Below are 23,058 nucleotides of genomic sequence, written 5' to 3' on the forward strand. Positions count from 1 at the left end.
ATGAGGCAGTGGGCGGAGCCCCATCCCGGCCACGCCCCCTGCGCCCTCGGCGCGGCGCGATGCAAATCGGTATGCAAATCAGGGGGGCGGGGCTCCAGCCGCGCGGCGCCCGCGGAGGGCGGGGCCTGCCCCGCAGAGGAGGGGCGCTGTATGCAGATGAAGGGGGCGTGGCCTCGGCGTTATGTAGATGAGGGGGCGGGGCCGCGCCGGGCGTGTGTCGGCGCCTGCCGCCAGCTGCAGCCAGCGGTGCCGAGCGGCGCCAGCCCCGGCCCCAGCTGCAGCGCCCGGGCCGGGCCGGACCCGGCCGAGCCGAGCGCGGCCTCCCGCAGCCCCCAGCCCACCGCCCGCAGCCCCCAGCCCGCTCCCAGCATGGCCGAGCCGCCGGCGGCGCCGGGCCCCGAGGGTGAGGAGGGCCCGGTGCGCTTCGCCCGTAAAGGTGCCCTGCGGCAGAAGAACGTGCACGAGGTGAAGAACCACAAGTTCACGGCGCGCTTCTTCAAGCAGCCCACCTTCTGCAGCCACTGCACCGACTTCATCTGGTGAGCGCCCGCACCGCGCCCCCCTCCCCGCCTGCATCCCCCTATCCCCCTCCTGGCACCCTCCGATCGCCCCGGGCAGCTCCCGCCCCCCCCCGGTGCGCCCCCTCCTCAGCCGGGACCGGGACGCCCCCTCGCAGCCCCCCGGACCCCGCTCGCGCCCTGTCCCGGTGCCGCTCCCTTCGGCCAGCCCCGGGCACCCCCTGCCGGCGCCGCTCCCCCCCCCCCCGTTCTCCCCGGGGTCCCCTCGGCCCGGCCGCCCGGGGGGTGGTCGCGGTGCGGGGCCGGTGCCGGGGGTGCTCACCCGCCTCTCTCCCCGCAGGGGCTTCGGGAAGCAGGGCTTCCAGTGTCAAGGTGAGTGTCGCGCACCGGCGGGGACGCGGGGCAGGGGCCGGGGCATCGCTGCGGGGGCTGCCGGGGGGGCTGCCGGGCAGGGCCGTGCGGGCAGCGCCGTGCCCGGGGCGCGGAAGCAGCTTCGTCATTTTCTTACCCCCCCGAGCGAGCGCTCGGTGCTCTAAAGCCGCTCGCCGGTCAGGTTTCGTTACCGGAGACGGGTGCCCAAGGCTTCAGAGGAGTCACCCCCAAAAAAAAGGCAGAGGGAAGTTTGTTTTTAACGCACTTAACATGAAAATGTGTTATAGTGGCAAGCGGGCTGTGTGCCGGCTTGGTGGCAGCCCGCTGCCGTAGCTATGCAGTCGGGAAGAACTTGAATGGCTTAGTTGTGTTGCTGGGGAAAAAAATGAGGCTTTATAACGATACATGTTGCAATGGCTTCTAGGTTACTACAACCGGAGATCTTTGTTCTGACCGTGCTGGTATTCTGGAAGGGCTCTTTAGGGGTTTATGATGAGCCCTCATGAAATTAATATGAATTAACTTGGTTTTATTGGTTTTGTTGCTTGGTGCTCTAGGTAGCCTGGCTGGGGGGATCATGCATGCTCACAGACAGCCTACTGAATCCCGGCTGTGATGGTGCCGGTCACACCTGTGTGAGGTTAAAGTCAGGGCTTGTGATTAAATCAGGGTTGATGCTTGCAGTTGCTGGCACTGAGATCTTGCTTTAGTGAATATTTACAGCAAAGCTTTATTTTGCCGGGTGGCTGAATCCCGAGATAAGGTATTTTGCATGAGAATATAACCACCGTACAACTCAAGCTGTTGTTGTGGCACTGTCTTGGCATACTTCGCTTGTATCTGGACCAGAAAACAGCCCCCCTGATGATGATGTGGCACAGGATCGAAACTCAAGGTGTGAGGTGCCACAGGGGATCCAAGCCTCAGATGCTAACTCTGTACCGCACCTGGGAGCTGGGGTGGCTGCAGGTGGGAAGGTTTTGACTTGGGTGCTCTGGGGAGCATCTTTGCAGGTGATCTTACAAGCTCTAGGCCAAGCTTAATGGTGCTGCTCATCCATAGCACCTGCTGCTTGCCTTAAGGGTGTAACCCTAAAGTACCAACTGTATCCCTGCCACCTGTCTCAAGCCCCCTCCAAATGCCTGGGCTGGGCTGACAAGCAGAGGAAATCAGGTGTGGAGGCTAAAGCAAGTCCTGGTGGTGATCTTCATGGGCATGCTTTCCCCTGGCACCTGAGGTTTCATACATGGGCAGCTGTGTTACTCACAGGAGTTTAGTGGAGCTTGTAGCTCTTTGTGGGGCTTCTAAGGCTTACCCAGCCATTAATTCTCTGACTCTCCTTGTGGTGCATACAGCATCACGGCAGGCGTATTGGTACAAACACAGCATCTCTGAAATTTGAAGTTCCCTAGAGAAGGCTGGGGGGGTCACCTACCGGTGGGGCAGGAGTTTTTCTTTCTTCCTCTGTAATTTCTAGTGCTTTGCTCGGTTCTACCTGTAGTATTCAATATCAGATAATTTGAGCCTTTTCAAGTCTCTCTTCCAGCCATTGAGGACTATTGTCCGAACCTGTAATTGTGCACTTGCTCCAAGGTTTAACCTTAAATGTTTTAACTAATATTAAATCAGTCTCCAGTGTGAGGTCGGTAAATGGGACCCATAACGGTAGTCTCAGATGTGCTAATGCACAGCAATTGGCCAGCAATTGACCCTGCCCCCCAGATATTAAACAGAGCAATCCTCCCTGTGGTTTCTTGAAGCAGGAGGCTTTACAAGCTGCAGTAACACCAGTAGGATTCCCATTAGCGTGCTGTGCTCAATGACATTTCCAAAGGTGTGTGACTGGTCTGTAACATATCTTTCTGCCTTAAGAAACCATTTCCAGGTTATTCTGGTATTACAGACATGAAAACCACATTTCTCTATTGCAGTAAATTTTGCAGACTGTGGTATGTAAAACAGACCAATTTTTTTATTCCAAACACCTTCAAAAAAATCAATGCTCTCCCGACTTCCACGTCTGCCCCCTCTGCGGGGTTCTGAGATCCTGTGGCACAAGTGCTGTGATCAGTGCAAGCTGTAGCTCAGCCCGTGGGTGTGATCCTCATTAGAGTGAAAGCATCTTGCAGCTGGTGCCCTGTGATGGAGGCACGCGGTGTCCCTGTGTACAGTGCTCACAGGTCGGGAAGGCGAGCTTGAGCCCCGTGCTTCTATCATGCACCATCTGCATGGGTACCGTGGCCGCTCCAGGGGGGAGATGGCTGTTTGCTGTAGTGGGGTGCCAGGCCCAGCATGGAGTCTCGCTCCATCCCCCGAAGTCACCAGGCTGCTCACCAGGGATCCGTTGTGGCAGCTGTTTAGGCTGTGTGTGACTCCCCCTTCAGTGGGCTGCTGGGGCTGTGCCCCGTTGGTGTCCTGCAGCTGCTGCTGAATTTGGTAAATGAATCAAATCTGCACGGAAGGAAGACCTCAGGACTAGCTTTTACTCAGGGGTTCCCCTCCTTCAGCTGCATGAGGCTTACCGTAAGCTTTGATTGTAGGTTTTTAGCTCTTATAGAATACAGCTTCGATTCCACTTGGACAACTTCCCCAACTATTTTATCCTATTGCTCAGTGACGATAGCTGGAAATGTAGCTAGAGCACATGGCTGTCTTGTTTCTGAGCTGTTTCCTATTGCCGTGCTTGCTTAAGTAGGTTTTCACCTGTGCCCTGATTTCTTTCTAGGGCATTTGCAATAATTAGATTGTTAATTAGCTCATTACTTGTGACTTTTGGCAGGAAGTTTGCAGAAACTGACTCTTTGTAGCTTGAAATACTAATGGATACCACAAATGCCACTTAATTGCTTGCTAATCTCCTTATCCTTGTGTGCAATCTCCTTCTTATCCTTGCATACATCTTAAAACTCCTGGGGCTAACGTCTTTCCTCAGCCCAGCAGCAGGTCTGTGTGCCGGCTGACCGGAGGCACGGGGCTGCTCCCCGCGGTCAGGGCTCGGCGCCAGGGCACTGGCAGTGCTGGCAGGCATGGGGCTCGGTGCCGTGCTGTGGATGTACCCGGGGCTGCCAGTAACAGCCTCTTTTTAGGGGAAAGCTCGGTGCGCTGGCCTCGTGTCAGCGGGAGATGCAGATGGGGCTTCTAGCGATGCCGTACCGATCTGCCAGAGCTGCAAGGTACGCGGGCTTTAGTGTGACCTCGGAAATGACAAAGAGAAAAGGGTGCGTGTGTTCTCCCCTCCACCTCCTCCTTCCTGGATTTTGAAATCCATCTGTCCGAGACCATTACCAGGAAACGTATGAAGAGGGCAGAGAAGCGTCTTATCTGCAGGCTGTCTGGGTGAAAGCACGGTGTGTGGTTAAGTTACCACTGATGGCTTTGCTGTCCCCTTTCCTTTGGCATCCTCAAAACCCTTCTGAACTTAGGGGAACAGGAACTCACTTGAAAGCTGTAGAAAATGCTGTTCTTGGTCTTGTTCTCAGAATGTGCTGATTTAGTGAACTGCCAGCTTTCTCTTCATCTTTTTTGCTTATGTTCCCTATTTGCCATCCTTGGGGTGTATTTCTCTGTTGTCCAAACAGCTCTTGGTCTCTCTGTGGTTCAGGGTGCTGGCTGCGTTGGAGGCACTGTGAGGAGGGCGCCTGCCCTGATAACTGCATTTGTTCAACCTGCAGTCACTGTCACAGCTGTTGGGCTGTGCTTTCACCTTGGGAACTTGGGAAGAAGTGCTTGTGTAGAGGTGAAGAGCCATGTAATGTGATTCTCACTTACAAGCAAAAAATAACCTGCATCTGTTACTGCTTTCACGTGTACAGAGTAAGTAGAAAAGATCTTGGAAAGAAGAATCTTGATTCCTTAAGAGGAGATGGGAGGAAAAAAAAGGCAGCATCATTTGGTAATGGATGCTTGGATCTCATGCAGAAACTTTTCTGGGTAAAATGTTTACTTCTTATCCCTAGCTACGGCTCAGTAAGCAAAGATACTCTTCAAATTTGTTCTCTTTCCAAACTTCATGCCAAATATACTTCCACATTTTCTTCTCCCTGTCCTCCGAAGCTAGTGCTCTCACTTGCCTTACGTTTTCAATTCAACGCTTGATGCAAAAACAAAGTAGCTGGAGAATGTCAGCACTTACCTCTTAAACGAGTATTTCTCTCTTGCTATCTGCCTTCAAAACCCACCCTTCCTTCCCCCACCTCTGCGCTGCCCTCCAGACGGAAGTGAAACCCATCAGCTCGAGCCTCTTGAGCTGCAGCTCGTGGTGGTGGTTGTCGCCATTAACTCCATGCAGGCATTCAGCGTGCACGTTTATTGACTGTATTAAGCAAGTGAGAAACAAAAGCAAAACAAACTCCAATCATTCAGAGTTGCCTCAAAACCAGTAATTTCGTGTCAACATATTATGCACAGTGGAGAAATGTTAGTGTTCAAATAGACTAATTAAAAATGTTACTGCAATTACTTTTGCAACACAAATGATGCTAATTATATAATGCTGCAGAAATTGGAAACATAATTTTGGAGGATTTTTGTGTGCCTTGCAGTGGTAATACAATCCTCAGTGCTGTAGCAGTGAAGCCTCTGGGCACAGGGAGCCCCGCTCTTGGGCTGCTGGGGCAGTGCATTGGAGCAGGTAGAAATAGAAAGGGGAAGTCGGTCTGGTCCCCTGCTCGCTGTGCCAGATGGTCTGTGGTTCTGCAGAATTGTGAATAAAAACAGAGCTGACAGGGAAAATGGGAAGATGTGCCCCTGGACATTTTGGCTGAATGGTCAGGTCTCCCTTAAAGATGAGCGTTAAAGCCTGTGGCCTGATCTGGTTTCTCTAATCCTGCTCTTTTCTGAGCTAGGTGCTTGCAATTCTGAAGAGCACCTGAGGAAGGAGATATGTTTTGGAAGGAAATCTGGATTTGCAGAAGCCTCTTGCAGTGCCGGGTCCGTGGCTATCAGGTTCAGCAGGGATCACTTGATATGTGAAGCCCTGTCAGTGTCTCCTTACAGTGCAGAAGGTTCGTTTTAGTTTCTCAGTGGAAGTGGTTTCTCTTTGCCCTCCCCCTGTGTAATTAGCATAGTAGATTTTTTTCTTATCTCCTGAGATAACTGTCATCCTAAAATGATCGTCAAACTTTGATAACGAAGCGGTCTGTTTCCTTCCCAGGGTATCTGCCACTGACCAGTGTCAGAAACAGGCTGGGTGTGGGGGGGGCTCAGCTGGCTCCAGGCTGCTGTGGGTTTGTGGCGAGCTGCTCTGTCACTTGGGGCTCCAGCACAGAGGTTAAGCCGCCCTGGTACACGGGGCTCCATGATGATGATTCTCCAGCTATTGAGCCTTCCAGGGGAGTTTAATGCCCGCGCGGTCCCTAAGGAGACTTTTCAGCAGATGGTGCAGGCTTTTCCATATATCTGCTAGCTCGTTTGTATGCGGTCCTAACAATCCCCTGGGCTTCTGGGGTGTGTGCAGGGCATCCCCACGCAGCAGTGAGGCTGCTCTGCCCTCCCTGGTTCCCTGCTCTGGGCTCTGCTGCTGGCCTGGGACACCCGGTGGGGTGTGCGGTGGGTCTGGCTCCTGTAGACTGACCTGTGGGTGGGAGGCATTGGGGCCACAAACTGGCAAGACCGCCCATGTTCGATTTCTGGTGTGGGATGGGTTGGGTTGAATCTCCTTCCAAAGTTTGGTACGGATTCTGTTAATGCGGGGGTTTATCCAGGCACTCACGCTAGAAGAGTTTCACAAGCCCTTCTGCTGTGTTACTGCTCTCCCAGCCAGCCAGCACGGCTCTTCAGCATTCTGAATGCACTTGAGAAGACCGAAATCTAAGAAAGCTTGATACACTCATCAATGCTATCCAGTCCCCCCTTTGGATTTATCAGCAAATAAGTCGCATGATCACCATGACTAAGAAATTAACTTCTAACTGTGCCCGTTATTTAGTTCAGGGCAGAACTGCTTGGAACACGTAATTAAGAAGTGCACAAAAAGAAGGGAAATGTTAAAGTGCTGTCTCCTGTTCTGCCTCGAACGTGTGTGGTAATGAGGAGGGATGCTTGTAATGGTGGGTGGGATGGGATTTTGCCCAAGAGAAATGTTTGGGTGGGTTATACCTGGAGAAACCAGCTGTGCAAAGGATTGCTGCTGTACATTAACACAAACAGAGCCCTGGACCTGCCAGAGGCCAACTGTGGGTTGCCTTCGTATGCATGTGGTGCAAGGCTCCAAGATGAAGGACAACACAGAAGAGCAGTGGAGGGTGTTTGCAATGCTGTGCGATTAATTCCTCTTAAACGGCTTCATGAATCATTATTCCAGAAGTCCAGAAATTAGAGCCATTTAGAAAAGGTGAGTAACAAGCTCCCTGTAGGAGAGGAGTAACTGTGGGTTTTCTGGGCAGCGTGCTCCTTGTTTTCGTCAAGGCTTGCCACGTAAGGCAGATTGCTAAGAACAAACTTCCTGGAAAAGGCACAGAAACACAACAGTAAAGGCAGGGCTCCTTGCACACCGATCCTGGGCGCAGCCTTGGGTCTGCTGTCTGACAGGCACTGGCATGGCATCTGCAATGGCCAGGCAGAGGAAGGAGGGAGACAAGAGCGTGGACAGACCCTCCGAACTCTCCAAGAGAGGCAGGTGACTTGCTCATCCAGGAGCCCCCTGAGGCAAAACAAACAAGAGGTGAGGTTACTGGTAGAGAGGTAAAATGGATGGGCAAATGCTGTAGTCCTCCGGAAAAAAATCTCCCTGAAGCGTTTCAGTCCCATCAGAGCTTACACTGAGGGCTGCTCCCTGGCACAGGACTGCTGCTGATGTGCCCAGCAAGGAGGAGCGCTGCTCACCAGGAGTGACCTGGCCCTGCTCAGTGCCAGCTGCCCCAGCCTGCCGGAGAAGCCAACTTTTCCACAAAAGCTGCAGGAGAGGTGGGGGAGATGGGAGGAAAGCTCCAGCCATGTGGTGCTCAGTAGCAGCCAAGCGCTTTGCATTAGGCAGGAGTGGTTCCTGCAAGTCGTAGCTCTGGCTGTGACTTCCCAGCGAGGCAGTGTTCCTGCCTGCCCAGCTGTTTGGTGAGCCTCGCACTGGTGCTGTGCAAGGGCAGAGGCAGCCCAGCACCGGGCAGGCTCTGCCAGATTTTGGGGGGGTGATTCCTGTAGGCATGGTGCTGTGCTGACTGCCCAGAGCTGTGCTGGGGGTGAGCTCCCTGTGTGGAGCTGAGCACTCCTCCAATGGGTCTGCCTGTGCTCAGGGACTGGGGCTTGCTCCAAGGAGCCGGAGGGATGACCCTGTGCAAGCAGCTCCCCCGGTTAGGGGTCGCTTGTTTGGCTTCTCCATCTGACCCATCCCGGTGGCGGTCACAGTGCTGCATGCAGTGATGCAGTGGGACAGCCACGAGCTGCAGCCCCAAAACAGCAGCTGCCGAGTGAGAGATGCTTCTGCAGGTTTGCAGCCTGCAGAGCTGAGGAGGAGGAGGGAGAGCAGAAGCCTTCCCTCTCCAGGAGCAGCCGGTGGTGGGCACGCAGCCCGGGGTGTGTGGGGGTCTGCATGGCGTGTGGCTGCTTGGCGTTAGCGCTGCCATGCCCTCCTCTGATCACCTCGATGCAGGCTGTGAGTGATTTATTGCTCCTGTTCTTAGATCAGCCTGTGTTGGAGAAGTGAAATAAACTCAAACATTCCCTGCATATCCTTGAAGTAAACTCAAACATTCCCATTCCAGGCTACCTGAATCCTGTATAACCAAACAAACCAACAACTTGCAAGCAGCTGTACTTTTTTATTTTTTTATTTGTTTTCCTTTGGGGGATTACTTCAGTGTTTATTGACACAAGAGAAAGCAAGACCAGCACTTACGGGATCACACTTCATACAGTAGCTCAGCTCTCACCATTGCTTCTGATAGCTGATCCTGTTTCCCTCTGAAGGGAAATGCATTTCATGAAACCGTGACAGATGTATTCCTGCAGGTTCAGCTGCATGCTGCCAGCGTGCTTCAGCTCTGTGTTTGCTGGCAGCGGTGGGCACTGTCTGCTGGCCACGTGCTGATCTGCAGTGCATAAATTGCCTTAGGACTGTTCCCCTGCAGCCGCCTCATCTGCAATGCCATGTTCGTTGTGAACTGCAATAGGTCTGGTCCTCCTCTTCCTGGGATGAGGTTCCTGGAAGCCGGTTAACTCCTCTTCTTGCTTACCAAGTGCCTCTTTTTCTGGAAGCTGGGCACATGCAGGGTCAGCAGTAGCTACCCTCCTGTTAGGTACTGATAAATGCTGTTAACGAAGACCTGACTCTTCCACTTGTTGCTGCTCAGGCACACTTGAGCTGCCTGCATGGTGCATCTACCTGCTGCCACATGCCAGCTGAGGGAAGGGTGCGTGCCTGGTGTGTGCCCTCAGAAGCCCGGTGCTGTCTGGGCAGCGCTTTGTGGTGTGCAGTTAACCTGAGGCACAGCTGTGCTCTGCTCAGCTGGGTGCTTTTCAGGGCTTTGGGCTGACTTCCTCAGCTGGTCATAGCTACCCTGCTCTTCCCATTGTGGGGGGAAAAATATTTCTAGCATGGTACTTGAGTCAGCAAGTGTTTGGTGAACTGCTGTAGCCTTGTTAGCCTCTTGTGCTCAGAGTTTAACTTCGGTAGCACAGGAGGACGAGTGCTGCCATGGCCAGGTCTTCCTGCCGCAGCTGAAGCGTGGTGCCTGCTGTACGTCGAGTGCACTTCAGTTGCGTCTCCTCCATTAATTCACCTCCATATTTGGCCTTGCTTTTGCGCCAGGCTTATACATCTTGTTTAGACGTGCCAAGCAGAACGTACTCGCAGCTGATCCTAGCTGTACAGGCAATGCCTGCCAAAAGACCCAGGAGCAGTGGGTTACAGTACCTGCAAGCTCCTGGGCTCACTCACCTGAGGTGCATTGCGGTACCACTCCCGTTATATTGGCTCTCTTTCATCCAGCTAAATCTGTTTTTCTGGAGAATCAGTCTACTTGCAAACTTTCCTCTGTGTAGAAGTGCTATTTCCTCTGAGCAAGAAAATCTTTCTTGTTCCAAGCAGGTGATTATGGGGGGCTGGCTGGGGAAATGGAGGTGAAATCAGTGACTCTGCAAGACTTCTGTTTGAGCAGGGCTCGTGGTTGCTGTGTGCAGAGAGCAGGTGGGTTAGGCAAGCACGTGTGCTCTCCTCAGAGCAATGGAAACTGCCGGCTGCTCGGGATGGCTCTGCCTCGCTCTGCTGGGTGGGAATCGCATTTCAGAGCTGCAGTCATCCTTAGCTCTGATCTGGTCTTCCTACATTTGATATTTAGTCAGCAACACTCAAGCTAAAAAAGACCGTAATGCCTCAATCGCAGCCTTCAGGCGCTTCTTGTCTCCTGCTTGGTGACGCCGGCCGGTTCCTCCCGTCACCTGTTGCCACGTGGAGTGCTGCGCCAGTAATAGCTTCACCTTTAGAGGGAACAGCTAAATACCTCCGTTCTGACGGTCTGAACAGCAAGCACATTCAATAGCTGACACTCCTAGTGCATGAACAAATGCATTTTCATGATTTCCAATTATAGCAGAAGAATGAGAAAGTGCGGTTGTGAAGAGGAGGGAAAGTCGTCCGGGCTCTTGTGAATGGCTTCATGCAACTCTGCTCAGTGACATCGCTGTGAAGTCAGGAGTCAGTACGAAGGCTGTTCTATAATATCAGTGAGAAGCTGGAGTGAGGGGGAAGTGGCCCACGAATTTAATTTGCATCACTGAGTGGATTAGCTCCTGACGCAGTGCAAAGTCATTATTTACCACCAGATCTGCCGCCTTTATCAGTGCAATGATTTGGGGAGAGGCTGATTCAGAGATCATTACATCTTGGTGCTGCACTTGGCGGGGACCGTTAACACTTGCCTTGTAAGCAAAATGATGGCGCTTGTCAAGGTTGTTAATATTGTGCCTACCCAAAGAGGCTGAGTAATTTGTTTTTAGGTTTTTCTTTCTTTCCATATATTACAGTCCATGCTTTGCCTTAGTTCAGGAATACTTGGAGGTACTCCATAGCTCGCCAGTACCCTAGGGTAGCCAAGAAGAGAAGGCTGAAGGTTGCCTAGGTGGTAGGAGTGGTGCAGCCCCTGTCCCCGCTCCAGTGGGTGCCTCTCCCACCAAACAGCACGTGCTGGGGTTGTGGTGGTGCCAGAGAGCTTTGGGAGCACGGCGTGGTCTCAGCTGCTCTCATCTCCACCACGATGCTGGAGCTGCTTGGGCGCATTCAGGCACAGCCAGCACGTTGTCACCTCCCCGTACTGATGGAAGATTAATGCACAGCTTGAAATAACCCTCCTGGCTATTATTTATAGGCTGGTGTCAGGCTCTGGAAGCCGCTTTTGCTGTGGAGCAACCTCTATGTTGTCACGTGGAGGTTAGCTCTGCTGGGGGCTTGGTGTTCCACTGCCTGCTTCAGCCTTCGTGTGGGCCTCCTCAGGAGAGCAGCCGTGAAGGGAGGGGTTGTCAGCTTCTCCAGGCTCAATTGGTATCTGGAGAGTTGATGGAATAACTGGGTTTTGGGAGCTGGTTGGAGATCAGGGCCCTCTCGTGTGGCAGCTGGAATTGCAAGTGGGGAGAGCTGCGGAGAGCCCAGCGCTGCCCAGAGGGGATGTCTGTGCACAGGGGGAGTCGGGGCTGGAGCAGGAGACCTCTGCTCCCTATTTCCCTCATCTGCCACGGGAGATTGCTGCTTTTCTGCTTGCTGCCCTAGGAATGGTTGTAAAACCAAACTAATTCACATTTGTGTGATCATGCAGCTAAGGACCGTCTCCAATAGCTCAGTCCATTAACTTCCAAATTTATCTTACTCATTCGTCTTTGATGGAGAGGTGCCTCAGGGCCAGCGTCTTCTGGAAATGAGGCTTGTAGGTCTGTAGCAGTAGCAAGTTATTCTCCAGAGTGAAACAAAGTGACCTTCATGGCAGCTGAGAAGCTGATTTCAGAGATTGCTTCTGGGGCTTTCCCTGCCTCAGACATCAGCATCTGCACTCTCATGGCCTGGCAGCTTGTCCTGCAAGCCATCCCCTTCTGAGCATGGTAGATATTTGTCCCAGAAGCCTTCTACCTTCATGTCACCTCCTTGATGCCATCTCCTCCCAGTGGGAGGGAGGCAGCCCTGCCCCTCACCACAGCCGTGGCATTCTGCAGGTGGCTGTGTGGTGGAAGCAGAGCTTTGTGCCGAAGCAGGGGAGGTCTTGCTTCACCCTCAAGTTTTCTCTCTCATCCTCAGACCTTTCCAGGCACCTGGAGCCTCTCTGTGCCACCCCGCTTGGGGTGGGCTGAAGGATGCTCCTTGCCCTGGGGAGCGTGCGTCTCGAGGGCTGACCCCAGTGGCTGCAGCTGTGGGGCCAGCAGGGGAAGGGGAAGCAGGAAGGGCTCCCGACACGGCTTCCTCTGCCCGTGGAGGAAGGAAGGGGCTCCCCGGCCACACAGCACATGGGCAGCCCGCAGGCGTGTGTGGGGGGGTGGCTGGGCTGGGCACCAAAGCCCCTGGCTGGGCAGGGAGCAGGGGTTTGGGCAGGGTGGGCTCTGGGGAGCACCGTTCCTGAGGGCACCCTGCAGGGCTCACAGCTGCTGTGCATTCACTGCTGGGACATGGGGCAATGTCTGTGCCGGTGGTGTGAGCCCTGCACTGGGGCGAGGTGTCCCCTCTGTCCTCAGCCTCCATGGGGGGCTGCGGAAGGTGGGAGGCTGGTGGGAGAGGTGTCCTTGAGCCTGCCCCTGTGCCACATAGCCAAGGGCAGGGCGAGATGTGACAGGACATCGGCCCGTGGTACCTCTCGGCGGGCAGGGTGTGGGCAGATGTGTGGATGTGGCAGTGGTCAGAGCAGAGCTGACCTGGTGTCCCCTGGGGCTTCTGAGGTGGAAAAAGTCTCACTTATTGGGTCATTTAGAGACTCTGGATCTGGGCTTTTGGCAGGAGGAAAGGCTTTAATTAGCTGCTGCTCGGTAGGGCTGCTATTAGATCTTCTGAGCAAGATGCTGCTGGACTGGAAAAATGTAACAATAGCTCATTTGCTTAGGAAACCATTACGGTGATTTGCATTTTTGTTGAGTACTAAACCCTTGTAGAGAATCTCTTCTAAAGTAACTTCAAACAGTGCAGCTTAAATTTCTTCCTTCCCCAAAACTCTATGAATATCTATTTTAATGCCAACCAATTTAGAGTTGAACTCCTTTGTTTTGGTGTTCTTACCCTGATGTAAAAGAAGAAAAATACTTGTCTGGGCTGTGGACAAATGCTGTCATCAAAAACTGCATGAAAAATGGCTTGTTTGTCTCAACCTTGAAGCAGAATTAAATTCTCCCTCATCATATACGTAAAACCATTTTTTCTTTAACAGCAGTCCCTCTATTGACCCGAATACTCAGGAGATGCGTACAGGCATAGGAAGCTTTGCAGCATGTTTTCTGAATCTCATCTCTGCTGCCGATTGAAAATAAAGTGCTTTGAAATGCTTTCTGTGAACTTTGTGTTTCTGCCTGTGTCGTCAGCTAGCCCAAGGTGACGCTGAGCGTTGCCAGCACAAGAAAACGAGCTCGTGGCCTCGAGCTGGCAGTGAGAGGCTCCAGGCTCCCCGCACCCAGCTGGCTGGTGGGCAAGGGCAGCCAGCTGCCTGCGGTGGGTCGGGGATCGGGAGGTGATGGCTCCATCCCGAGGCTTTGCAGGGGGCAGAGGTGGCCGTGTCCCAGGAGCAGGGGGCTCGCGGGCTGTTCTGGGCTGCTGGGCTCTGGAGAGCACAGGGCTGGCTTTCCTCAGGAGCCCCTCCTCAGCTTGCTCGAGAAGCTTTCTGCATGGATCTTTCTAATTGATAACATTGCTTTTTTATCCTTTTTATTTTTAATTTGTTTTGCTGAGGCTTTGCTGCATGTGGTTGTTGTTCCTGTCCCAAATGCAAGTTAGAAATCTCCATGCGTTTTGGCCTCCACAGGGCTCACTTCAGAAGAGAGAAGTCCTTTGTCCTCACTCGGGCTGCAGCTTGGCACAAACAACGAGTGACTGGGCAAGGGGCTTGTTTTGTTGATCTGGTTTAGCCATTTCCTCAGACAGGTGTGAGAGCTGCTTCCTGCGTGGGCAGGAAAAATGGGATAACAGCGCTGTGCCAACGTGCTGATGCTGCCTCCCTGACACCAGTGGGGACAGCGTCTGGCACAGGGGGGTCAGTGGGATGCTCCCCCTGCCTCCCTACCTGCAGGAGCCGCACGCAGCATCCCCGGGCAGCACTGCCGACAGCTCAGCGGCGCGGCAGAGCCTCCTGCAGAACCCCCTCCTCTCTTTTAGGCATTGGAAATCTTGAAGAAACTTAATTTCTCTAGTGTTACTATTATCTGAATCCAAGAGGATGAAAATAAATGACTGTTGCGAAGGGTAGACTGACTCACTTTCTAGTTCTCCTGTAAATTTCCATTTAAGTTTCAGTTTAAGCTCAGGTATGAGGGGAGTGAAAGCTAGTAATTTGTGACAAAAACTTCTATTTTAGATCACTGTAGAAGAACTCCCTTTCTAATTGCAGAAATTATAAGGCTGTGATTCTTGTAAAGGAATACTGAATCCAGTAGTTACCTGTGAATTGCCTTTCAGATGCTTCTCTGTAAAGCCAGCAAAACAAGCTTTATGCATGATAACTTGTGCTTTGGTACCTTGGTGCTGCTCGTGCTAGGGCTGTGCAGGGCAGCCCTGGTAAGTGGCACAAGCCAGGAGCTGCTCACTGCCCCGTCACCGCCTGTTTGCTTTGGGATGTGCTGGTGCTGTCTGTCTGATGGCCTCGAGCTCTTGTTCTGGAAACCGCTCAGTCCCTGCCCACCTCTCTTGTGCTGCCTGTGATTTGTGGGCTTTGCCTTCCCTCATTTGTCCCTCCTTCAGTTTGCAGAGTTCCAGCCTGCTTCGTAATTCCCCACGTTAGCAATTTGGTAATTCCAATCACTTTTCCCTTTTCCTGGCCCCCACCTATGGGAGTTTGAAGGGTGTCCCCTCTTCCCAGGGGGGTGGAAGTGCGTCCCTCCATCCCCCCGTGTCGGTGGGTGCAGCCCCACGTGGGGCTGTCTGGCAGCAGCATCCTAGCTGCGGGCACGCTGCTTTATCTTATTCCTGAATCTGCTGCCTCGGCGGCTGTGCGCTTCAGCCTGCAGCTCTGCTGCAAGTTCTTCCCTTATCGCAGGCTGCTTGGCTATAATTTCTCTTCCACCATGTCAGAGTGAAACAAAAATACTTCTTTAAAAAGCAAGAGGAAAATCATGTGAGTACCAAGTGTTATGTCAGCATTTAGAGAGGGTTTGAAGCAACATGGCTGATCTGGGAACTTCCCAAGGGGGGGGCAGAGGCTGCAGGCACAGGGGTCTCCTGCCTTCCTCCCCGTGTGCGGGGATGCTTGGATGAGTGCTGCGGGGCTCTGGCTGTGGCCAGCCCTCGCTTGGAGTAGGACTGCGGGTGTGAGCCTGCTCTGAGTGACCCCAGCACGGCCTCCCCATGGCTGTGAGAGCTGTGGCTGTCCCCACGCCCGCGTGCACAAATGGGAAAGCTGCTCTGGGCTTTGGGGATGCGGCATGCTCGGAGCTCTTGGCATGCCCAGCGCTGCCTGTCCCTATTCAGCCAGCCTCTGCACCTGCTTCCGCTGCAGACAAGTGCTTGTGTGGTGCCAGTGCCCTTTCTCTTGTGCTTCTCCCTTTTGGCATGGGCGATGCCTGTACCCAGCTGCATCGTGCTTCAGCCCAAGAAGCGCCTTCTCCTTCTTGTTGCTGAAGGCAGGCTCCCTGCGATGCCCCCTTCCATGCTCCTCAGCAGCACAAAGAAGTATTTCCCACCCCTCTTTAAAGCAACTAACTCCCCATATATATTTCTGGGATATATGCCCTTAGGCAGCATTTTTCTTTCCACCCTCCCGCAGCCACTATCGCGCAGTAGCTGCAGCCCTGCGGAGCCGGCTGGGAAGTGCTCTGGTGTTCGGTGGGGCTGTGGGATGGAAGCACAACCATCCCCTCCGTGTCCTTCTGTGCCCTAAATTAGAGCTGCAAGATGCTGCAGTGGGTCCATATGGAGACTCCTAAAATAATAGCTGTCAGCTCTCTGCTGAGTTGTATGGGGTGCTAAAGCTTTGGGCTTTAGGAATGACAGCAAATGAAAAATGCCGATCGGCTCTAGCCAGACCCGCTGCCCATGTGTCCTTATCCCATAAGACATGTGTGTACTTTGAGGTGGTTGCTCTAGGGATCACAGTCTCCTAGCTGTAATCCCATGATTTCTGAGGAGCTTCTATTACCCATCCATTTATTACAAGGCCCAAGCTGACCTTTCAGGAGAGCTAGGGTCAAATGGTTTCTTTTAACGCTGATTGTTCACAAAACTTCTAGGGCAAGTAAATGGCCCCACAATGGAGAGTCCATGAGCGTGTGCCTGAGTGCTGGGGCAGTTGCTGCATAATTGCCTGGGTTTTTCAGTTAAGGAGGTGTCTGGAACCTTGCTGCTTGTATTTAAATTCATCTTCTTTGCCTGTTGGGTTTGATGTGCGTTTCCCCTAATAAGCCAGTGCTGATGGATGCCTCATAAAGAACTCATCTTCCCATTGCTGCGGAGACCATTGGGCTCCTAATTGCTCTGCAGTGGCCTTCTAGAGGTTGCTGCCTGTCAGGACAGCTGCTCCCATTTGATTGAGTTATTGCACATTCAGGTCTTGTCCTGTTTAGGTTTTATTTGCTGTCCAGGCCCTGCTCTACAGGAACTGCCAAGCCATTACATGGAAGCGAGTGGTTTAATTGAGGGGACTCGTGGCTCGGCATTTCTGATGCCGTCGGTGGGAGCAGGAGCTGCAGGTGTCCTCCACAGAGCCAGCGGGGAGCAGCGCTGCTAAACCAGGGAGAGATGCCTGTGCCCAGCCAGGGGCTGTAATGAGCTCGTGCTGAAACAGCAGGGGAAGTGGTGGTCTGCGAGCACTGCTTTCCCTTGGCCTGTTAATGAAGCCGTTTCCCTTTGTTTGGGGTGCAGCCGGTGGCCCCCTCTCCGCAGTGGTGGGGAGAAGCAGCTTGCTGCTGGGGCTGCACGTCATGGGGATGGCTGCGTGCATCAGGCAGCAGCAGTGGGCTGCTAAAATCCATGTATTTGCTTTGAAATTCAGTTCTGCTGGGGCTTGACTGGAACCTTTGGCTTCTGTGGAGCAGAACCGGGGTTTTGCTGCCACTGCTGCTTGGTGCCATGCACCTGCAGCGCTGCTCCCCTGACACCCCCCTTCCAAGGTGCAGATCTCAGCTGTGCTGACAAATAACATCCCACAACTGCCTTATTGCTGGCTTTGGAGGGAGCAAGAAGGACGTGCTAATTACCCTGTTTTGTGTGGAAGAGCTGAGGGAGAAGTAGGGGATGCTGCTTGTTTCTCCTGTGACATCCGTGGCCCCCGCGCTGTGATAATGCACGTCTGTCCTGGTGCTGCTGTGGGCCCCACTTGTCACCAGTCTTCCTCTGCCTTTGTGTGGGATGGGGGCTTTCTGTCTTCACCCTGGCAGTTCAGGATCTTCACATCACACCAGCTAATGGGGTTGCTCTTTGACATGTCCCCTGGTCGCAGTGGCTGGGGCTCGGCCGTGTTGCTGTTGTACCCCCACAGTATTGCTGTGTTCCGAGTCCGATCCAGAACCTGAGTTTTCACTTTCGCTGTCTGCCCGTTAGGCTGTAGAGCAGACTTCAAAACAAGCCAGAAGCTTAAATGAGGATCTAACCACACACACTGCAGATGTTTGTGTGGAGGGTGTAGTCACAGAGGTTTTTTTTAAAACTTGTTGGCATGTATGTGGCTGGTGCAGGGGTGCACCCTGGGGGGCCAGCTGGGGCGTGAAGCACCTCTCCTGCCTTTCGAGGGGAGATGCTGCTTGGTCCGGGGGTGTCACTGTACGTGGAGGAAACCTTTCCATGTAGTTCAACTTGTTTCCTTGGATTATGGCGCTGTGCTGCAGGTCTGTGTGTTTGTATCAGCCTGCTCCAAAGCAGCGTGATCGCATACCTGCTGCGTGCAGTGCTCCCTGGTTCCTTCACAACTAGGAGCATTGGTGCTGCTCCAGGCTCAGAGCTGACCTTCGTTTCTGTAAAAGCTCCAGGAGCAGTGTCGCTGTGCGTGGCCTCCTGACTGAAGTAACACAGCACGCAAATTGCAAAACCCGAGGTAACGGCACCCAGCACGTGGGATCACAAAGCTTCTCTGTCTTCTCGACATCCTGATGAGAGCAATGAAACCCGTCCACGTGAAGTACAGCGCTCCTGTTCCTTCGAGACAGCTCAATGCGAGTGGGTGCCCGGCACAGCCCACGTGGGCAGGAGTCCCTGGCTGGGGCTGTGCTGGGCTCTGCTTGCCTGCGTTGGCTGGCTGGAAAAAGTCAATGGAAGGCACCAGCAGCCTGGCTTCAAGGCTTCCAGCTCCTCGCTTCTTTGCAGATTCTCCTGAGGGCAGCTGAATTCATCAGCCACTGGTGTTGGTGCGAGTGCTGCCTGTTCCTTCCTGGCTGCTGGCTTCTCAAACAGAGCTGGGGCAAATGCATCTTGTGTGAAGTCTCTGGCTGGCTACAGCCCCATTTGTTTTGCAGCTTTTCCTATCGCTTATGCTGTTACTGCAGTCAATATCCATCTATCTCTGAGCTTCTGGCCTGCTACGTAGTGATTTCTCTTTCTGTGAAGGCTTCTGAGTGAGCTGGATTGAGGAAGGGGTGGATCCCTTGCAGAATCTGCACTGCTTCAGCTGCAAGAAGAAATATTTTGAGGTTTGACACAACTTTAACAGCTTCTCTGCAGGGAAAGCTGGGGTGATAGAAGCGGTAGCAGGTCAGGTTGTCTATTTTTAGAAGTCCCGTTTAATTGTCTGATGTTATTCTTGCAGCACTCGTAGCTGGATGGTTAGTTATTCACAGCCAAAGTTTATTAGCATGACCCAGCTCCTACTGTCTGCTTGTATGTATTAAACAACAGCTCTGATAGAGTCCTGGATCTTCATGCTGTATCTTGGCTGGGAGAGGGATGAATGTTGTAAGAAAGCACTCCACATCCGCGAATTTTAACGGCAAAGAAACGTTGCAGTTCTTGTAAGTCAGTTGTCTGCACCTCTCCCCTGTTACTGTGTGGGGTGAGTTCAGCGAGCATCTCCGGCCTGGGGGGGCTGTGCTGAAGGCTTCTTGCTGCCAGTGCCTGCTGGGGAGTTCTGCCACCGTCCCTGAGCTGCTGCAGCTCCGTTGCACTCGCTGGATTTGGCTTCATGCTCTCATACTTCATCTCAATTGCGTAAAGGAAGCGTTCTCTGCAGTAGAGAGGTCTTTAACTAAATGCTTTTTATTCATGTTAGTTAGTGATAAAAAAAAATGTCACTTTTGCCTGTTCCCGTACTCCATAACGGGTAGATTTGGTGAGTAAGGAGCCTTGATTTGAGTCACCAGACAGCTGCCTGTGTGGACAGAAGGTGCCATCTGCACGCAGCCTGTGATGTTTGGGGTGTGGGGCTCTCCCAGGGCTTTGGGGTTGTGCCTCTGCAGGGAGAGGGCTTGAGGCAGCCTTGTTCCCATGAACACCTACAGCAATGTGCTCTGCTCCTGCCAGATCCTGAGATCTGATCCTCTGGGCACCACTTTGCAAGCAGGTGTCCCAGCATTTAATTGCACAGCACTTCCTTGCACCCCAGCAGCACTGTGTGGTGGCAGAGGAGCATTCAGGTCCTCCCTGGTCCCCAGGCATTGCTGCTGCTGGGTTTTGGGAATGCTGTAGCTCAGTTCCCCGTTCTGCCGCAATCTGCCTGTGTAACCTTGGGGTCCCTTAGCCTCGGTGAGCAAGTTACACTCCAGCCTCTTAAAAAGAGTGGGAGGATAAATACAGTAAAGGTAGCAAGGTGTTTGCCTGACCTACTCCACCGTGTTTGTTATGCACAGACCGGGGATGGGAGTACAGCTCATTTGTGCTGCTGCTCTGACTCCTGCATCGAAGTCACCGGCTTGTTGAGTCTCATACAAACACTGCTCTTTGCCCTCCGCTCCTTCAGCTGTTGGTAATGGCTTCAAGTGTTCCCACAACTAAAACACGACTTCTGCAGTCACCAAGGCTGAAGTAAAACTCTCAGAAGTCAATGCCTGCTGTCTGTTGAGGAGCGCGGTGCCCCGACACCGAAGCCCTGTTGCATTGCCATGTGGCTGGTTCTTGGAAAAAGCTGCTGCAGAAGACAGGAGCCAGCGTAGCGGCGTTACTTGCTGCGTCCTGCTGATGCAATTGGCTTTGTTTAGGGTCTGGAATATTTTGGAGCATGCTGGTTTGAGTGAATAGTTTTAATTAGTTACATTCTTAGGCTGTGGTTTACTGTGCTGACTCACTTCCAGCTCTCTGATAACTTGAACACATGACTTCATATCAAGGCAGAAGAACAGAAAATAAAATGAGGGAAGATGGCAGTGCACAGCCTGGGTGCAGCGTGTTCCTGTAGCCTCTGCGTTCAGCTTTACAGTAACGGCTTTGGGGAGGCCAGAGCCAGGCTGGGCCTGGGGCAGTGGGGAGGTGGGACCAGGCTGAAAGCGAAGGGAACTCAAGGACAGCAGGCTTCTGCTCCCAGACTTGCAAAATGGTAGAGAAAAAAACTCCAGTGTCCATCTAGTGCAGAACTGCAGTGTCCATTTTCTCTGTTTTCCCACTTTCCTCAGGCAAACCCAGTTCGGTGGCTTGGCCACACCAGCACTTCAAAGCTTAGTTCTCTGAACAAGTACATGTGCTGCTCGGGCAGCTCGGCTCGGTGCCGTCCTCCCGACTCATGGGAGAGCAGGAAGCTGCAGCGCGGTGCCAGCCGTGAAGTCCCCTTGTGCACCCTGAGGTGCAATCTGTGGTATTGCTTCCCCAAAGCTATTTCTGGAGCCTGGAGGTTCTTGCTAGCAACTGTGAACTTCAGTCGTGCTTGGTGCCTGGCACAGCGTGAGCATCGATGCTGGGTGTGACTGTGCGTCCTTTTCAGGGTCCTGCTCATCCCTGTGCCGAGGAGGTTTTGGGGCAGGGGCTGTGATGGAAGCTGCAGGCGAGGTGTTGAGCTGCTGCAGATGGGCAGTGTGTGAGAGCATGGACACCCTGGGCTCCCTGCTGCTGGAAATCCTGCAGTAAAGGGAAGCCTGGCATATGCTCAGTCTTTGGTGGTTTTGTCTAAGGCTTTGTCCCCAGTTTTTCCCTTGTGAAGCAGCCCGGATTCTTCCCTTGGCAGAGGACCTGGTGCCATGCACAACCTCTCCTTGCTGCCACGTGGGGATTCTGGCTCTAGTTGCACTTTCAGTGCTGGAACATCGCTCCTCTGGGCTCCACCTGGCTGGCACCATGCGTTTGGCTTCCCTTCCATCCTGCACTGGGACATCAGGGCTGAAGCAGGTGTACCCTGTTGCAATAAAGCTTGCTATGAGAGCAGCTCAGGGTTTGTAAGCTGGCTGCTGGGGGCTCCCTGTGTCCCCTGGGCAGCGTTCCTCTCCTGCCACCTCCTCGCCTGCCACCCAGCACATTGCATGTGCTCTGTGGAAATAAAATGTGTCCTGCAGCGCTGACCCCCCAGTTTGCAGCTAGGGCTGGCGAGCTGACATCTCTGCATCGTGCCTCCATGGGCAGCATCAGGTTGCCAATTGCGTGTCCCAGCCCACCAGCAGGGCCAGCAGCCCCCAGCCCCCCTGGGGCCTCGTGCAGCCCTGGCCAGGGGCTGTGGGGTGGCTGCGAGCGGCTGCTGGCGCAGAGGAAGGTGCTCGTGAGTGGGAAGGCTGGAGGGGGAGAAGCTCGCTGCTGTTCCTCCTAATTGCTCTCCCACTTCTGTACCCGTGCTTGCGACGAGCTGTCTTGAGTTGTGTCCCTGGGGACGCTGCCTGCCTGTCAGTACCCGGGCTGCTCCCCTAATGGGGCAACTTCAAGCCCATCCTTCGCTCTGCTTTGACTCAGTCCGTCTTCCCTTTGATGTGAGTGATCCATCCTCCTCTTGCCACAGCACGGGGCGCACCCCTGGGCCTGCATGGGGGAGCTGCGGGGACTGTTCCCCCCAGTACAGATAACAGTGAAGGAGCAGGATGCTGCTCCCCAGGCATCAGGGCCCTCCACCTGCTGGGGGCTGTTTCTGTAAGCTGTCCGTAGTCCCGACCTTGCTGTCTGTCCCTGCCTCAGCCACGGCCAGGTTTGCTGAGCTGCTCCATGCAAGGCCTCAGTCCTGCTTGTCCCATTGCTGCTGAGCAAACGCTGCAGATGCAGCCCCGAGGTGCTGAGGACCTGGTGCCCCTGACCACAGCCTGCCCACACAGGGGGGCTGGGGCCCCCATCTGCTGCCCGAGCCAGTTTTGGCCTTTGCTGCCTTCCATTTTCTTCACTTGTGTCCTTTTTCCTCATCTGCCCTGAGTTTGTTGCTGCTCCCCCAAGGCTGCACCATTCAAATGACGATCTGATGCAGCAGTGAAGCCTCGAGTGCTGGGGATGAATTGTAGCTGTCTGCACCCGATGGGAGAAGTTAGATTTCTGGAGCTTCTGTGCATCAGCTGAACAACGGTTCCTGATGAACCCTTTTTAGGCAAGGAAGGTCGAAACGCTGTCATTGAGGGGAAGTTTCTGCTGCAGCCTGCAGAAAGATGGCAGCTTTCACTCCTGCTTGCTCTTTCGAGTATTTTTTTCTCGCTTAAAGAAATCCTTGCTCCAGACTTGCTACTAGAAACTGGTAATAAAATTTGCAGGTTTTTCTTGTAGATGCGGTGAGGGTGTGCAGGAAGAGCTTCCTTGATCTGCGTGGGTGGTTTTACTTGGTCTGGGGTTGTGTAAAGCCTCTTGCTCTGTAGTCCTGCAGGCTTTGAGATGGAAACCCTGATTTCAGCGAGGTGATGGTGTGAGGCTGCCATGTAACACAGCTGAGTAGCAGCACCCAAACCAGGCAGCACTTTGCTCGTGCTGAGGTGTTGGTGGGCCTCAGGCGGGTGTGATGCAGTGAGGCTTTCCATGGGGCACATCTCCTGAAATGCACAAGGGCTCCTGCAGGACGAGCATTTCTGTTGAGGAAGATGAAGGCTCTCCCAATGCTGACGTGCTGCAGTTATATGCAGAAGCTGGATCAGTCCTTCCAAAATCAGCATTGACCTGCTTGTAGCCCCTAAAACCCATCACAGTCCCTGCACCATGTGCTGGGTGCTTGGAACTCCCTTGCTGGTGTGAACCTGGAGTCCCGATATGCTGAGGTTCTCC

General features: G+C 53.5%; 1 protein-coding gene across 2 annotated transcripts in view; it reads left to right on the top strand.

The window, feature by feature from the left end:
- The first annotated feature begins 203 nt into the window (after positions 1-203).
- The window catches only part of PRKCB (protein kinase C beta), a 115,494-nt gene continuing 92,639 nt past the window's right edge, over positions 204-23,058 (top strand). Inside the window, exons 1-2 of one of the 2 annotated variants that reach the window (XM_068698938.1) lie at positions 204-539; positions 859-890. In XM_068698938.1, coding sequence (XP_068555039.1) covers positions 370-539; positions 859-890 — 202 coding nt within the window. In that variant the 5' untranslated portion in view covers positions 204-369. The remainder of the gene's footprint in view (positions 540-858; positions 891-23,058) is intronic. The other variant, XM_068698937.1, reaches the window with a different exon arrangement.

This window comes from Anas acuta, chromosome 15 (assembly GCF_963932015.1).
Source record: "Anas acuta chromosome 15, bAnaAcu1.1, whole genome shotgun sequence".
NCBI lineage: Eukaryota > Metazoa > Chordata > Aves > Anseriformes > Anatidae > Anas > Anas acuta.